Source organism: Monodelphis domestica, chromosome 1 (assembly GCF_027887165.1).
Source record: "Monodelphis domestica isolate mMonDom1 chromosome 1, mMonDom1.pri, whole genome shotgun sequence".
In the NCBI taxonomy this organism is placed as follows: Eukaryota; Metazoa; Chordata; class Mammalia; order Didelphimorphia; family Didelphidae; genus Monodelphis; species Monodelphis domestica.
The window spans coordinates 384,620,073-384,637,642 of record NC_077227.1 but is presented as its reverse complement, the minus strand read 5'-3'; the positions used below and the strand labels follow the sequence as shown (position 1 = coordinate 384,637,642).

General features: G+C 40.0%; 1 protein-coding gene across 5 annotated transcripts in view; it reads right to left on the bottom strand.

The window, feature by feature from the left end:
* Window positions 1-7,722, bottom strand: part of SH3TC2 (SH3 domain and tetratricopeptide repeats 2) — a 77,822-nt gene extending 70,100 nt beyond the window's left edge. For 2 of the 5 annotated variants that reach the window (XM_056811605.1, XM_056811606.1), the window contains exons 1-3: window positions 7,400-7,722; window positions 2,098-2,460; window positions 986-1,051 (exon numbers count right to left, since the gene is read on the bottom strand). In XM_056811605.1, coding sequence (XP_056667583.1) covers window positions 986-1,051; window positions 2,098-2,149 — 118 coding nt within the window. In that variant the 5' untranslated portion in view covers window positions 2,150-2,460; window positions 7,400-7,722. The remainder of the gene's footprint in view (window positions 1-985; window positions 1,052-2,097; window positions 2,461-7,399) is intronic. The other 3 variants (XM_016428384.2, XM_016428385.2, XM_056811607.1) reach the window with 2 other exon arrangements.
* Between the last annotated feature and the right edge of the window lie 9,848 nt (window positions 7,723-17,570).

Below are 17,570 nucleotides of genomic sequence, written 5' to 3'. Positions count from 1 at the left end.
GCAGGACTTGAATCCAAGTCTTACTACCTCCAAGACCAGTTCTACATCCACTGCACCATACTGGCTCTTATGACTATTATTATAATGACTCCATAATCGAGTCAGCTTTACCACTTATCCAATGAGGGACTCACTCTGTAGACTCTATTTATTTAACTCAATATAGCTTGTAGATTTTCCTCACTTTTGCCTAAAATCAAATTAATTTTTCCATTCAGAGTGACAACTATGAGATTGAGCAGAGCCTGCTGACTATGCCAGAGTGGTAGGACAAGCATTGGGTCAGAGGTAGGAGATCTTGTATTTGAGCTTATCTCCCCTACTAATCACATATGATTAGTAGGGGAGATAAGCTCAAATATATATATATCCTAAAGCAAGATACTTCACTGCTGCAAGTCTCCATCACATCTGTATAATGAGCTGATAACACTTGGAATTCTTTGTATACTGTTCAGTTCTTTTTCAGGCCATTCTGACCCTTCATGACACCATTTTGGGTTTTTCTTGGGAAAGATACTAGAGGGGTTTGCCTGTCCTTTCCCCAGCTCATTTGGCAGATGAGGAAACTGAGGCAAACAAGGTGAAGTGATTTGCTCAGGATCACACAGCTAGGAAGTGTCTTAAGCTGGATTGGAACTCAGAAAGATGCATCTTCCTGACTCTAGGCTCAGCACCTTGTCCACCATGCCACCTAGCTGCCCTTGTAAACTATAAAGCTTGGTAAGAGTGTGCTTGTTGTATATCTATACAGTGAATGCCACTTACATGACATGTTACAGGTACAAAGTGCTTTCATATGTATTATTCTATTAGATACTTTCAAAACCATTATTAATGGAGCATTAATTATTAATGAAGGCAGAGCAAAGATTATCCCCATTTTCTAGAGAAACATCTACTATGACAGCTAGTTGGTACAATGGATAGAGTACAGACCTGGAGTCAGGAAGACCTGAGTTCAAGTCGGACCTCAGATACTTACTATTTGAGTGACCCCAGGCACGTCGCTTAACCCTGTTTGCCTCAGTTTCTTCATCTATAAAATGAGCTGGAGAAGGAAATAGTAAAATAGTCTAGGATCTTTTCCAAGAAAACCCCCTAAGGGGTCACAAAATAATCTGACACAACTGAAATGAATGAACAACAACAAATGTACCAGGTACCACACTAAGCATTTTACAAATATTATCTCATTTGATTCTCACAACAATCCTGGGAAGTAGGTGTCATTATTATTCTCATTTTACAGATGAGGAAACTGAGGCAAACAGACATTAAAAGACTTGCCCAGGATCATATAGCTAGTATCTAAGGTGGGTTTGGAACTCAGGTCTTCTTGACTCTGAGTCCAGGTATCCACTCTGCCATCTAGTTGCCTAAAGATGGAAAACAGGTTAAGATGATGGCAGTGACTTGCTGGAAATCCTCAGGTCTTTAGCAGAGCCTGGATTTGAAGCCAGGTTCATTGACTGAGTCCACAGATTATTATTAGAGCCATTAGGAACCTTCCTTATCATCCTGTTTTACTCCATCATTTTTCTCAGATGAGAAACATAATGCTTACATTAGGGAAGATCAGAGATCACAAAGCATCATCAAGTTATTGACCGAGACAGTACTTGAACCTGGAGCTCCTGATTCTTAACACCAGATTCCCCACCCTCAGATGCCTCTTCTCCCTTGTTCACTTCCCCCAGGACCTTTGGGAGAAGGAGAACCCTCACCACAAACTTAGGGAATGCTACTGGGGAAAGCACCAACTTTCACCCTGGTGGGAAGACCACCAGATGGAGAATCCAGTTAGGTCTAGGTCTGCCATGAGGTGTGTGTGACCTTGGGCTTTCACCACTCTGGGCCTTGGGTTCCTTATTTGTAAAAGAATTAAGATCTGAACTGTATGATCTTTCTAGCCCTAAAACCAATGATCTTACAAACTATTTCTTTGTAGTTGGGAGTCTAGCCTTCAGAAGCCACAGTAGAGTCTGGCCTGGTGCCACAGGTCTCTGACCCCTCTCTAAACATAGAGCGCAACAAGCATGTCTGCTCTCCTGCAAGCCCCAAAACCCGAGAAGAGAGTTATGGGAGAGAACTCACCTGGGCCCCGACACACACTCCTCAGCCGGGGAATGCCGAAACAGCAGCCCATGTGTCCACCATCATCCGGGAGCCAGGCTCGGGGCCCCAGGGAACACGCGTCAGGGCAGTTCTGGGGGAGGATGAAGAGGGGGGGAGCCTTCCTAGCCTGCCTCCTCCTCCCAGGCACCAGAGAGCCTCTGGACTGTTCAATGCACAATGCAGCCTTTGATTGTCCGGCCTACAGCTGGGAGGAGGCTGGAGGGAAGGGCGGGAGGGACCAGGCCAGCAATCCCAGGGCAGACCCACAGTTCTTGCACCATCAGCCAGATGACTTTAGAGGGCACTTTCTGGCCTATCAGGATGAGGAGCATTCTTCACATTCTGAGAAGGAGAAAGCATATTTGCTGTATGTGGGGGTAGCCTGAGTGGGAGTCCCAGGGAGAGAGCCTTGCTTTCCTGCTTCTGTTTTTTCCTCCTACTCTCCCTCCTTAGTTAAGCTCACTTTGTTGTTGTTGTTGTTGTTGTTTAAGGAAAGTTTTATGGCCTTTGGAAAAGGGTCCCAAATCCTTATCTCTGAAAATACCTTTTACCTAACCAGTACCCTGACATCAAAGATGGAATGGGGGGGTGGGAGGAGGGGGAGAAGAGAATCTCTGGGCACAGCTCAACTCCCCACCCCAGGCCAAGGCAGCTAAAATAAGCCACCTGGTTACATTCCTGCCCAAGTCACAGAAATAAGCATGTCGGGACTAGAATGGGACTTATCATTTCAACTAACATTTATAAAGTCCTTTAAAGTTTGCAAAGTGTTCTACATACCCTATCTTATTTGGTCCTTAGATCAATCCTGTGAGGGAAAGACTACTGGCATTGTTAGCTCCTTTTTACAGAGGAAGAAACTGAGTCTGTCAGAGATTAAGGAATTTGCTCATGGTCATATAACTGGAAAGAAGAGGAAGGATATGATTATAGCAATTAATTCCACGTCCTTCTCACTATACTATGTTCATGTTATCTCTAATTGGCCTCTATACCTTGGAACAGAAAGCATAGGCAGCCAGAGGCAATAGGGCACTTAGAGCCTATTTAGCCCAAACTCCCTAATTTTTCAAAGGAAACCAAGGCCTAGAGAGACTGATGACGGGAATAAAGTCACAAAGCTAATGATCAATTAAACAACTTCAATGAATACAAGGATATGTCACAGACACTAAAGATTCTCTCCTTTTGAAGGGAATTGGGGAAATTTTCCTAAAGGTGGTATTCAAGCTGATGGGCAGGGTTCTCACTGGCAGCTGGGTGGTGCAGTGACTAGAGCACCAGGAGTCAAGAAGACTCATCTTCCTGAGTTCAAATCCTGCCTCAGACATTTACTAGCTATGTGACCTGGGCAAGTCACAACCCTGTTTGCCTCAGTTTCCTCATTTGTAAAGTGAATTGGTAAAGGAAATGGCAAACCACTGTTCTTGCCAAGAAAATTCCAAAATTTTTTTGGCAATTAAGGAATTCTTTAAATGAAGGAATTTGTGTTTTTTAGTTTACCCAACATTAGAATATTAAATTTAATTATTTTTGAGTCATTATTGTCTATTGTTTCGCTGATATATATATGCTCTATTTTTAACTGTTACCATGTTTTTTTGATGATCTTTTATAATATAGTTATAATATAACTTGAAAAAAAAAGAAAATTCCAAAGAGAATCACAAAGAGACTGATATGACTGAAATGACTGAACAAGAGAGTGTCACCAGCAAAAAGACTAGAGGTGTGTGTGGGGGGACACAATGTGCAGTGGAACAATCCTGGCAGATGAGATAGCTTGTAGACAAGATGGCGGTAGGGAAGGCAGAGGCTGATGTAAGAAGAAACAAGCTGTCCAATTTGGCTGTAGATACAATATTGTACTGTAAGTAAATTGTAACTCAGATACTAGATTCCAGTTCTCCTGACTCCAAATCTAAGCTCTCTCTCTCTCTACCTACCTCTTCCTAAGCGTGACAGAAAGCTTCCTGAGTCAGGAAACAGGAGTGCTTTTTGTTTTGTTTTCACTTTTTGTTTGGGGGAGAGCTTTTAGGTTTTTTGCCTTTTCTTCCCCAGTGCATGGTATAGAGCCTGACACCTAACAGGTACTTAATGTGTGTTTGTTGAGTTAGATTCCATTAAACAGCTTCCATTTATGGAGCCCTTAATATTTTTAGAGATTTGTTTTCTTTTATCTCATTTGAGAATCATAGCATCTAAATGTGCCAATCTCTAGGCTAGGTATTTTGCAAATATCCTATTAGATCCTCACAACCACCCTGAGAGGAAGGTGCTATTATAATTCCTTTTTTACAGCTGAGGAAACTAAGGCAGGCAGAGCTTAAGGAACTTACTCAGGGTCACATAGTTAGTCAATGTGTGAGGCAGGATTTGAACTTGGGGCTTTCTGACTCCTGAATCCAGCATTTTCTACACTGTGTCATCTGGTTGCCTCTAGGAGCACAAGGAACGAGTTGTTGTCCCCATTCTATAGAGAAGGATACCAGGATTAGTGAGAAGTGACCCCCCCAAAGTTAATGGCAGAGCTGAGGTCTTCTGGTCTAATGCTCTTTCCTGGGGCTGTAACCTAGCCGAGCATCCTGAAGGTATAGTACAGCAAGCCTGTGGCCTTGGGCTGAGGTTCATTTGAAACCTTTGCCTGCAGTGGCTTTTACTCATGTGAGAACACAAGCTTGCCAAGGTCAGCACAGCCAAAGGCAGTCACAGCCAGGAAAGGGAAGGGCAGGGCTCTTACCAGAGCAGGGGTCAGAAAGGCTGCCTGCACTGATCTCATCCAGGGGCCCTCCCCACCTTTTCCAAAACATCATTTCCCCATATCTTGGCTCCCACAGCAAAACAGGAGGCATGTGCTTCCTACCTGAGGAAATCACGGAAACATCAACTATTAGAAACACAGGGATCCCTAAAGCACAGGCTGGAGAGTAAGGAGTGCCCTTAGAGATCACCTCACTGAGGGCCTCTTTTCTTTTTCTAGGACAGAAGAGTGGTAAAGGCCAGGCAATCACGGTTATGTGACTTGCTCAGTCACACAGCTAGGAAGTATCTGAAGTCGAATTTGAACCCAGATCCTCTCAACTCCAGACCCGCCTCTCTATTCACTGAGCCACTTCACTGCCCCCTACCTAGGACACCTTCACCTTATTTGTGTCCTAGGCCCCTCTGACAGTGGGGGGAACCTAAGGGAACCCTTAGAATAACATTCTTATCTACATAAAATAAAATACATAGGATTACTAAAGAAACAAATTATATTAAATAGAGAAAAACAAAATGTCATTGTAAGTTCATGGATCCTGGATAAAGAATCTCGGATTCTAGCCCAATTTGCTTATTTGACAGATGAGGAAACTTGGGCCAAGAGAGGGAGTAAAACCTTCTTATGGTCACACAATTAGTTGCGCAGCTGGGTTTTGCCCACAAGCTTGGCTCTCTGCCATCCCCACCCTCCATCAGGTGCCTGATTTTGCAAATATGTTCCCTGGTGTGGCTGTTTAGTAAGTCATTTTCTCATACAAAAGATACAAGAAAAGAATGTGTGTGTGTGTGTGAGAGAGAGAGACACACACAGAGAGAGACAGAGACAGAAACAGAGAGACAGAGGGAGACAGAGACAGAGACAGAGAGAGACAGAGGGAGACAGAGACAGAGACAGAGAGAAAGAGACAGAGAGAGACATAGAGAGAGAGAGGAGAGGGAGTGTTCACCAAGTACTTTAAGGAGGCTTGGTCCTGACACTCCCTCATACACAGAGAAAAAGGAATTTATCCTCCCTACACTGCATCTTTTAGGGGAACTCAGTTTTTCAAGAGCCCAACCTCATAGAAAGGTTGAAAATAATAATATTATAATATCACTAGCTCATCGTTCTGTCATACTTTATAGTTTATAAAGTGCTTTCCTCTAAACCTTGGGTAGAAGAGTACTGTAACAGATACTAACAAAGCTGTAACTAGGGTGAGATAGTGGGGGCTTTGCACAGCAGAATAAGGGCATCTTGAGGGGCCTGACCCTCTCTTGCATAATTGCCATATTTTCTCTCCTCAAATAGAAAGGTCTATGTGTCTGCACATAAGACATTTGCCTTTTTCCTGGGATCCCTCCATCCACAAAGTCTCTATCTCTCATCATTCCTGGCTGCTGCCTCCCACTGACTCTCCCTATGGATTTTCAGTGTGAAACCCAACAGAGCAGACAATCGTTCATGCCTGCCACTTCTCTTCACTCTGCCCCATTCTGAGGATTATTTCGTTAATTACATCATATGTTCCCACCACTCTCTTGGTCTACTGGTGAAACCCCATTCAGCTGACCTCCTATCCAATCACAGTGCCTAACACAGTCCCCATATACTGCCTCCTTTGGGGGAGCTATCTATAGGAATTGTGCTGAACCAGGACAAACTGTTCTCTCTGTTCCAGCATCCTACCTCCCCAACTTTGCCCTAGGTGCTAAAATTATTAGATATGCTTCTAAGTATCATCATCCCCATTTATTAGTTAGCAACCAGGTGGCACAGTAGATAGAGCACTAGACCTGGAGTCAGGAAGATCTGAGTTCAAATCTGGTCTCAGATACTTGCTAACTATGACCCAAGGCAAGTCACTTAACTTCTATTTGCCTCAATTTCTTATCTTTAAAATGGGAACAATAATAGCACCTATCTCCCAGACTTGATGTGAGGATCAAATGAGATAATAATTGTAAAGGATTCCACACAGACCCTGGAATGTCAAAAGTCAGTGATAATGAAACTTTTAGAGGGATGGATGATGTCATCAGGGGGATGTGGAGACGGGTAGGAGAGCAACCTGGCCCCACATCCCTCTGACTTTCTAGTAACGAACTCTGGTGAACTCTTCTGGGTGATGGTAGATGTGCCCACAGAGAGGGCTCTGAGTGCCTCTCTGGCGTGTGTGCCATAGGTTCTCCACCACAATCATAAACGCTACATAAATGTTAACTATTTTCACAACAGAGAAAATTAAGGCCCAAAGTGATAAAGTGACTTGTCCACAGTAACACAGCTACTATTATAAGTAACTGTCCCTTTTTTCTAATGTAGTGCCCTTTCAACTGCATTATGCTCTATCTACCCTGGTCTCAAGTGAATAGGGACTGGGTATTAGAAGAATTAACCTTAAATAAATTCCAAAAAAAATTCTCATCCTGAGGATTTAAAGGACTTACTGATCATCTAGTCTACCCCTCCTATTTTACAGGGGAAGAAACTGAGACTCACAAAGCTTAAATGACTTGCCCATAGTTGCGCACTCACCAAAAAGTGGAGGAAGAACGTGAATCCAGGTCTTTCTATCTTGAGATTTGGAAGTATTATCTGTTCTACAAAGCTACTGGCATCCCAACTGAAGGTTCTGAGAAGTGAAGAATAAGTCTCTTTCTGGGTAGAAACTTCAAACTATCACATTATGCTGACTGGAAATCACAGGAGACAAGTGCAAAATGATATCCAAGTTTCTTAAGTCACTTACATAAAGGGTCTAGCCAGGGAATCAGAAGATCTGGGTTTAATTCTAGCTCTAGCACTAATTGGCTGTGTGACTGTGAGCTTCTGCTTCCCCTTCTCTGAGTCTCTGTAAAATGAAGGCACTTGACTAAAATAATCCCTTTTGGTTCCAAGTCTAAGCTATAAGAGTTTTGGTAGGGGCAGAAGGTAGGATCATTTCCAGAATTCTTGCCAATCTTTAGCCTCTGGGGGACACCAGCTCCCCCTAGGGCCTGATGCGGGGAATGTTTGCCTTCCCTGCCAGGGCTTTTACTCCTTTAAATATTTCTGTGTTCTCTAAACACTAACTAGAGGATTAAAGCCTCCTGGACTTCCCTGACCCTTGAGCTTTCTCTATTCCCTGGAGATAAGCTGTTTCCATTCCTTAATACCTGTCTCCCTTCTTCTGCTGTCACTGAATCTTGATGTCCATTTCTGGGACCCATGTTTCTTTGCCTTCTATTTATACCTCCACATACTCCAGGGCTACCAGGGCATATTTCTAGGGTCATTTTGCAAGTGGGAATAGTCTTTGCAAATTCATATATAATACATCAGGCAAAGTTTATTGCATGTACTTACAAAAGAAAATTCTTTCACAGGTTACCAGTATCCACAAAACACTCATAGACCCAGGGAAAAAACATTCAGTTTTGGGGAGATCTTTGGTAGCAGGACTATGGAAAAAGGAAAAAGTAGAGATGGGTTGTGATGTGTGCCAATAGAGGAAATACTCAAACTCAGTAGATTCTGGAACTCCTGGAGAGTTGCAAAATAAAAGAAAATGATTCAGTTCCAGATGAACTCACAGAATCATAGAACTAGAGATTTAGAGAGATGGGGGGGGGGGGTGGGAAGAGTCCAACCCTGTATTCCCCATTTTACAGATGAGGAAATAAATCCTGGAAAGGTAAAGGGACTTGATTCTAGATTGGTTAAGTCCTTTTATCTAGCTATAGTTTTCAAGACTTAGTTTACTCTTCATGGTTCTTTGTGGATCTGGAGACATTCATCTCCCTCCTGGGACTGGGGAAGAAATGGTCTTAGGAAGCCATAGATTAGAAGAACCCTTAGAAAATCATCTAGTCTGAGTCTTTAAATTTAATTTATAATCTCTGCTGAAATTGATTCAATTAAGCAGGTTACATTTATGTAGCTCTTTATATTCTTACAAAGTCTTGTCTTACCTATTACTTCATTTGAGAATCATATCAGACCTTTTAGGAAGACATGGAAAGAATAATATCTGGTAGATCTCCTGAACTTAGCAGTTCTGAGCAGCAATGGAGTTAAAGCTAATCAGGTGCCTGTACAAAGTTTGGCACTAATATAGGGATCCCTAGAATGGAAAGATCATCAGGTTGCTTAAGGAGAGTAGATTGACCCAGGTTGGAAAGAGAGAAGGTAAAAGCTTCTCTGCCAAGTAGCATAAGTGTATATTATACTTGTCTGGGGAAGGAAGGAAGGAAGGAAGGAAGGAAGGAAGGAAGGAAGGAAGGAAGGAAGGAAGGAAGGAAGGAAGGAAGGAAGGAAAGAAGGAAGGAAGGAAGGAAGGAAGGAAGGAAGGAAGGAAGGAAGGAAGGAAGGAAGGAAGGAAGGAAGAAAAGAAGGAAGGAAAGGGGGAATGAAGGATGATTAGTAGAGCTTGTAATGCATGTTCTTTAAATTCAAATCTATTGTTCCTCTACATTTGAAAGGAAACATAATGGAGTGAATAAAATATGTAAAGTTTATAAGGCCAGAATTTAAATATTGTTTCTGTCATCAGACCATAAAGTAACTTATTTTACTTTGCTGAACCTTGATTTCCTTGAAAAAATGAGGATAATAATGCTTTTAAGTCCCTAACTAATAGGACTATTTTGAGGTACAAATGTAATCATGTATCCAAATATTTTACAAATCTTAAAGTATATAAGAACATAGGACCTAATATTTAGAAACCCTTTAGTCTGATTCTCTCCTTTTACAGAAGAGGAACTTGAGGGGCAGAAAGATGAGGAGTGGCAGAAATGGGATTTGAACCCAGGATCTCAAATTCCAAATACAATACCTACAGGATATACCACATTTTCTCCTATAAATGTTAATCTATCTAACACACATCTTTCTCTCCTTTCCCCTCTCCCAATTTACAATAGGAAATCCTTTTTTTTCTGAGACCTTAGACCATCTCTGTTCCAGACCTACCAATACAAGCAGGGGTATGATTTTGCGCCTAGGAGTCCTTCAATCATTTCTCAGCATTAGTGTGCATTTAAAGATGTGACCAGCGGGGGGCAGCAATAACTCAGGATTTTCCTGCTCTCTTCATCAAAATAAGAAACAAAAATCAAACTCTCCAGAATGCTGAACCAAAATCTCTTCAAAATATCTCATTGACTAGTAGCCTTCCATTTTATAGTAGCGGACACAGATAATGGTAAAATCACTACTTTACAAGGTAGTCCATTCTTTGTCCACTTTTGGCCCACTCTGGTTATTAGATAGAGAGAGAATCTATAATTCTCACAATGATCCGTGACTTCATTGATTTGGAAATTCTTTTCAGTGATGATAATTTCAGCCCTTTCATACCTACCCATCTTGTCTGACTCTCATCTCTGCCCTCCCCAAAATTCAATACAGGAGGTAAACCCTGTTGTGGGGATTTTATGAAAGGGGAAAGGGTTTAAACACAAGGGGAAAATCACATTTAAATAACTTGAGTTTATTAACAGAGAAGGGGAAGATATTGGGAAAGGAATAAGGGGGAGGGGTAGCATCTGATTTTTTACCCACTATATTTGATTATCTAAGCTTACACTTTAACTATCTTAACTAAAGACTATTAAGAATAAACCCCCCAGTAAACCCAGAATCTCACACACAGCTATCAGGAATTCAAGCTGTGGTGTCCTCATCTGGTCCCAGCAAGGTAGGGGTCTTTTCCCCAATAAACCTGTCCACCAAGAAGACTGGAGATTTTTCTCTCACCCTCAGCCAGTTGATCCTCAAAGGCCAGTTGCTTGCTAGGTGATTTGTTCAGGGAGTCTCAGCTACACACCTTCCTTCATCACCTTCAGCTCCAAACTCAGTCAGTTGTAAACTGCTCCTTGGAGCTCTGACCCAACCAGCTCATAAAAGATTCTAAGTCTTAAGACCTGTCGATCATTCTTGCAACTTCTAACTTCCCTTGCTACAACCCAAAGTGCTAGAAGTATGACAACGACAATACTAACAAAAATAATAAACTAATTAAATGAGAAAATTGAGAAATTTGAAAAAAAATGAGAAAGAAAACTATAGACAAATATCATTCATGAATAGCAATGCAAAAATACCTATTAGATACTTGCAAATTGGATGCAATATTAATTGGGGGGAGAGGATTATCTATCATGATGAAAAAAGATTAAGTGAGATTGAAAGATATTTTAATTCCAAGCAAACAATTAATAACAAACCACATCACTAAAAGATGACATAATAATATAAGCAGATGCAGAGAAGATCTTTCTTATGTTTAAAAAAATTAAGAATTATAAGATTTTAGTAACATGATAAAAAGCAAATATTTGAAACTACTAGCTATAATAATATGTAATAGAGAAATGTTAGAAACATTCTCACTTAAAGTGTGTTACATAATGACTTCTGCTCTTACCTCTCTGATTATCCATAGTTTAAGGGAATCTTAGATATAGCAATAAAATGATGAAAAAGAAAATTAAAGTGTGAATGGAGGGAAAGAAATGGCCAATGAAGTCCTAGTGCTTAAAGCAAGCTTGGATTCACGCTTGGATTCATGGTTTATAAAGAGCACCTACAGATATTTTCCATCCTGCCTCTAATTCAAATATGTGTGGAGACCTATTTCTGATACTGAGTTACCATAGAAGGGAAGGGAGAGTGGTTGGTACTACATGGTGATGAACAGTCTTCAGATTGACTATGGAGCTTGAGTTGATGATTCAGAACTGATTTTACATTCAAAAAAAGGCCAATATGCCCCTTCCTTGACTCTTTTGTTTCTTTTTCTTCCTCACTAGTGAAATAAATAGTTATAAACTGCCAAGTGGAGAAGGATCAGTGGATGCCCTATATCTCACCTGGGTGACATGTATCTGTGATCATGTGGCCTCGTTGGGATTTTTGTTCTTATTTTTGTATATATGTTTATTTTTTTCCCTAGCTCAAGTAAACAAATATCCTGAGGTAGGAGTGACCAAACAGCCAGCAAGAGCAAGAAATCCATAAAAGCCATCAAAAAGTCTTACTAAGAGTCATAGTCAGGAGCAGCAACATCCAAGTCGAGTTTAAAGCCAATATGTCAGCTAAACAATCTACTTCACCCAACAGAAGTGGATTTACTAATTAGCTAAGACACCATGTTCTGCAAGGAACCAGCCCAACTGATCAAGAGAGCTACTTGTCTGCCACTGATGCCATATACTAGAAATAAACTCTATGGAGACTGCAAAATGTGAAAGGAGTCTAGAGCTCAGAGTTATGAGTCTTTGCTTATGTATTCTCTACATGCATTCTTTAGTGTTTTTATATTTTTAGTTTGAACCCACTCGCCTGAAGGACCATATGTGTACAAGCTTAAGGGGATTGTTTGGTAACTACTATTCTTGCTTTTTGGTAAATACACTTTTGTAAAATGCTAATAACTTTCTGGCTGGTTGAAATCGAGGGACACATCAGATTGGGATTTATGATTAAGAATATTAGATACCACAAATCTTTAGGATTACCCAGAGACTCTGAAAGGAGACATAATTTTCTCCCCTTTGGAAACCTAACCTGACAGTACTGTGTAAATTATAAGAGTAAGCCCAGAGTCTTATTACAAAAGTAATAAGCACCTGCACTAAAGAAGTTAAAATATTTGTTTGCAAATGACATGATCGCATACCTAGAAAGTCTAAAACAGACAACGAAAAATTAATAGGATAGTAAAGGATTTTAGTAAACAATTAGATCTGGTACTTGCTAAGAAATAGATTAGTAGATCAATGGAATAAACTAAGAGTGAAAGACCTTAGCAATCTAATGTTTGATAAACCCAAAGATCCCTGCTTTTGGGATAAATACTCACTATTTGACAAAAACTGTTAGGAAAACTGGAAAACAGTATGGCAAAAACTAGGTATAGACCAATATCTCATCACCTTTATCAAGATAAAGTCAAAATGGGTATATGATTTAGATATAAAGAGTGATACCATAAGTAAATTAGGGGAATATAGAATGGTTTACCTGTCAGGTTTATAGAGAATTTATGACCAAACAAGAGAAAAAGAACATTATAAGCTATAAAATGAATAATTCTGACAATATTAAATTTTAAAAGTTTTGAACAAGCAAAACCAATGAAACCTTGATTAGAAGGGAAATAAAAATCTGGGGGGAAACATTTTATAACAAATTTCTCTAATAAGAATACAAGCCACTCCCCAATTTACAAATGGCCAAAGAATACAAACAAGCAATTTTCAGATGAAGGAATCAAAGCTATCAATAATCAGATTAAAATGTTCTAAATCACTCTTTTTTTTTTTTTTAATAAACCCTTACCATCCATCTTGGAATCAGTACAGTGTATTTGGTTCTAAGGCAGAAGAGTGGTAAGGGCTAGTCAATAGAGGTTAAGTGACTTGCCCAGGGTCACACAGCTGGGATGTGTCTGAGGTCAGATTTTGAACCCAGGACCTCCCGTCTCTGGGCCTGACTCTCTCTCAATCCACTGAGCTACCCAGCTGCCCCCTCTAAGTCACTCTTGATGAAAGAAATACAAATTTGAAAAATTCTGAGGGACCACCACCTCACAGCTATCAGATTGGCTAACATGACAGTAAAGGAAAATGATAAATGCTGGAAGGGATATGGCAAAATAGGGACACTAATGTATTGTTGGTGGAATTGTGAATTGATCCAATCATTCTGGAGGGCAATTTAGAACTATTCCCAAGAAGGGTTATAAAACTGTGCCTACTCTTTGATCCTATAATGCCACTATTGTATCTGTGTCCCAAAGAGATAACAACAAAAGGGAACAAACTTACTTGCACAAAAATATTTATAGCAATCCCTTTTTGTGGTGGAAAAGAATTAGAAATTAAGGAGATGTCCAATAATTGAGGGATGTCTGAACAAATTGTGGTATATGATGGTGATGAAATATTATTATTGTATTAATTTAATATGAAGTTGTACCCCTCTTTCTTTTTAGAAAGCAAAGTTTTGAAAATCCATTTTGATCTCAGGTCTCAGCCTTACTCTTTGATTGGACATGCATGCATAGAGTCCTCATAGCATCCTTGTATCTCAGAATATACTTGCCCCTTGTCCCACATGACTCCTAGTGTTATAATATTTAAAGGAATTGTAGAGGATGGAAGAGGTACAGGGTTTATAACAGGGAATGGAGGAGTTACAGGGACAGAGGGAATATGGCTGCTGGTGAGGTAAAAGGAGGGAGATACCCCTTGCTGAGAGGCATCTTTGAAAACTGGGGTTCCCGAGAAATGGTCCAACAATGATAGCCTGAGAGGATGTCTTCTCTATTGATTGATGTTGATGATTCCCCAGGGCAGGTAAGCATGGGTCCTCCTGAGGGACAAGCCTCCCCCCAACTTCACTGGACAGGGGTCTGATAAGGACCATTTAAGATTGAATGGCTGCCCTTAAGTTTTACTCCCTCTATGTCCCCCTGAAATGATAGACCTCTTATCTGATTGCAGGTTATTTAAATAAAGATTAATTTAATAACAAGGTTGGATTGGGAAGGTGTCTGGGAAGAGGGAATCAGGATTTCCCTATACTTTTCCCCAGATTTGGTTTGAGTCTCTCTTAGCTTTTACCCTGAGTGCAGGCCTTGAAGGCTGGTGGAGGATTTCTTTTATTCCTGTCTATGCTAATCTATGCTAGCTTTCTTAAATTCAAAGTCTTTTGCAGTAGAAAGCAAGAGGAAGAAGAGGTTCTGACCTTCAGAGCTGGTTGGACCTATCTCTTCCAGCTAGTGCCCTAAAGACCACCTTACAGTTCAAACTGCTTCCCTTAAATCCTTTTGTTCGATGACATGATCACAGGAATCCAGGCAAAGCACACAGTTGGGAAAATCCAGGAATAGAGGTACTTCTATCCAGAGACAGGGAGAGAGAGCTCCTTTCATTCCGAGGGCCAGGAAAGAGAGCTTTCCAGATCAACTGTCACTCTCCAAGTTCCCCTCCTCCCACCAACTGTCATCGTTGTCACTATCTTCACTCCAACATTACAACTGCTATCTGTTCCACCTGAGTGGCAGAAAGGTCCAAAACTTGATTCAGTTTTCCTTTCCACAGTGTCCAGAAGACTGACCTCTGATCCAGACTGAGGTTGTCTGTCCAGCCAGGGAGACCCAGAAGGAGTGACAACATGAGGGTTATAATTAGGGATCAAGGAAGTGGCAGCATTCTTGGTTTGGAGACTTCCCTGTCAGGGCAGCTCAAGCATGGTCTCTCTTGGCTAGTGAGAGACACAAAGTGAGCAGCAAACTCAAATTATCTAGGCACAGTCATGTGACTGTGTGCCTTTTCTCTCTCTCCAACTTGTTTTCACTATTTAATAAATAATTGTAAATTAATATACAGTATTTAGAGAATTTTAATCCTAACATTTTGATGTAAGAAATGATGAACAGGATGATTTGGGGAAAGAACTGAAAAGAACTACTTGAATTGATGCAGAGTGATATAAGCAAAACCAGGAGAACATTGTACACAGTAATGGCAATATTGAGGGACGATCAACTGTGAAAGACATCTAAAGATTACTATCCACCTCCAGAGAATGAACTGTTGGAGTCACAACACAGATCAAAGTATACTGTTTTTTACTTTATCTTATTTGGTTTTTTATTTTGCAGTTTTGTTTATATATGATAATTTTCTTACAAAAATGAACAGTCTAGAACTATGTTTTGCATGATAATACATACATAACCTAAATCAAATTGTTTACCATCCCCAGAAAGGGCAAGGGAAGGGTAAGAGGAAGACAGTTTGGATCTTATAACTTCAGAAAACTTAGGTGGAAAATTATTATTACATGTAATTGGTAAAATCAAACTCAGGCTACAGCCACAAGTGCCTACAAGACTCAAAAAAGCAATCAGATTAAAATGTAATTGGGAAATGTTTAACAACATAAATAAAAATACAATACAATATACACCGTGTTAATTTGTGGCTTTTTAAGTCAATAGATGCCTACAGGGATCCATTTCTATTTGAGTTTTTCACTACTGCTCTAAATTACAGACAGTACTCAATTTACTTGAGTGGACTGTTTTGCAGAACTCTACTGAAGCAATTTTTACTTAACATAAATTTGTTGGAGGAAGAACACAGGCAGGGCCAGTCATGTGGGGGCCTGGCCACACAGAGGAGAAATATATGAGGTGGATGGGGCAGAACATGGGCGCTAGACACCGATACAGACCAAAGAGGACAGACAACATGCAGTGGGTTAGGGACAGATATATGGTACCCACGGGCTGACCGAAGATGGACAGGTAAGGCTGGACATTCACATGGCTAGCAACCTAGGTGTCTTCTCTCAGCAAGGAAGTCTCAAGCCAAACTCCCAGCTAGTAGTAGTGATGGTTTTTCTTTGCATCAATTCCCATACTTTCTTTTTGAGGGTTTCTTTTTTAGGGTTTATTTATTTGTTTTATGGTGAGGGCTTGGGAGGCAATGGAGTGCCAAGACAAGGAACAAGAATGGAGAGAGAGAGAGCATAGTACTGTACAATAAAGCTAACATAGGTATGTTTTTGGAATGTAGATTTCTTTCAGAATTTTACATAAAATAGAATTTACATAATGCACATTTACAGAAAGCCAGAACTATCTTACTAAAAGAATCCAGTAATTCTTATGGCCCTTTAAAACAATGACATCACATTATTTTAATCACATTATTTAGTCACAAAATAGATCACATTATTCCAATGAAACAAGTATTTATTGAACATGAACAATACAAAAAGCACTAACTATACAAAGACAAGATGAAAAAAGGCCTAGTTCTCAGGGAGTTCACATTTTACTGGTAGATAATAGCAACCCTATCACAACTGGAGGCAGCATGGTACCATGGAAAGAACTTTAACATGGGAATCACAGTACCCGTGTTCAAAGTTTACTTCTTGCACATAGTATTTTGGGGAAGTCGTTTTACCCTCCTAGGCCTCAATTTCCTACCTACAAAATGAAGGAATTAAACTAGCTGGCCTATGAAGTCCATTCCACCTCTATATTCTATGATTCTAAGGAAAGATCTAATTTGAGACAAGAGGAAGCCCTGACAAGCAAGGTTTGTAGTACAGAGTGCTAGCTCTGGAGTCAAAGGGCTTGGGGAACTAGAAAGGGCTTCCCAGAGATCTATATGAAAAAGATCTCAAACTGTTCTTGACAGAACTCAAGGAAGAATTGAACAAATGGAAGTATAACCCAGCATATATGGATAAATGTCAATATTTCCCAAGCCAATTTACATATTTAATATGATATAAATCAAAATAATAATAGTTTGATGTATAAAATTTGATGCAATCAAAAGAAAATAGTTAAGAATATTTTTAAATAGTATAAAAAAAAAAGGAAATCATCCCTACCAGATAGCTCTAAAATATACTGCAAAGCAATAATCATTTTTTTAGTTGCTTGATCCTGGGAAAAGAATGAAGAATTGCTCAGTGGAATAGAATATAGAAGACAGAAATAGAATGCCATATAGATAAAAGCTTGATGTCAATAACCCAACACTTAAAAAACTCTGGGGAATGGCATCATCATTCAGTAAAAAAAATGCTAGAAAAATTGGATAGTTGTATAGTTTTTTTTTTTTTAATGGGTTTGAATTCATACCTCACACTATCTACCACAATAAGTGCTAACTGGAGACAAAATTAGAAG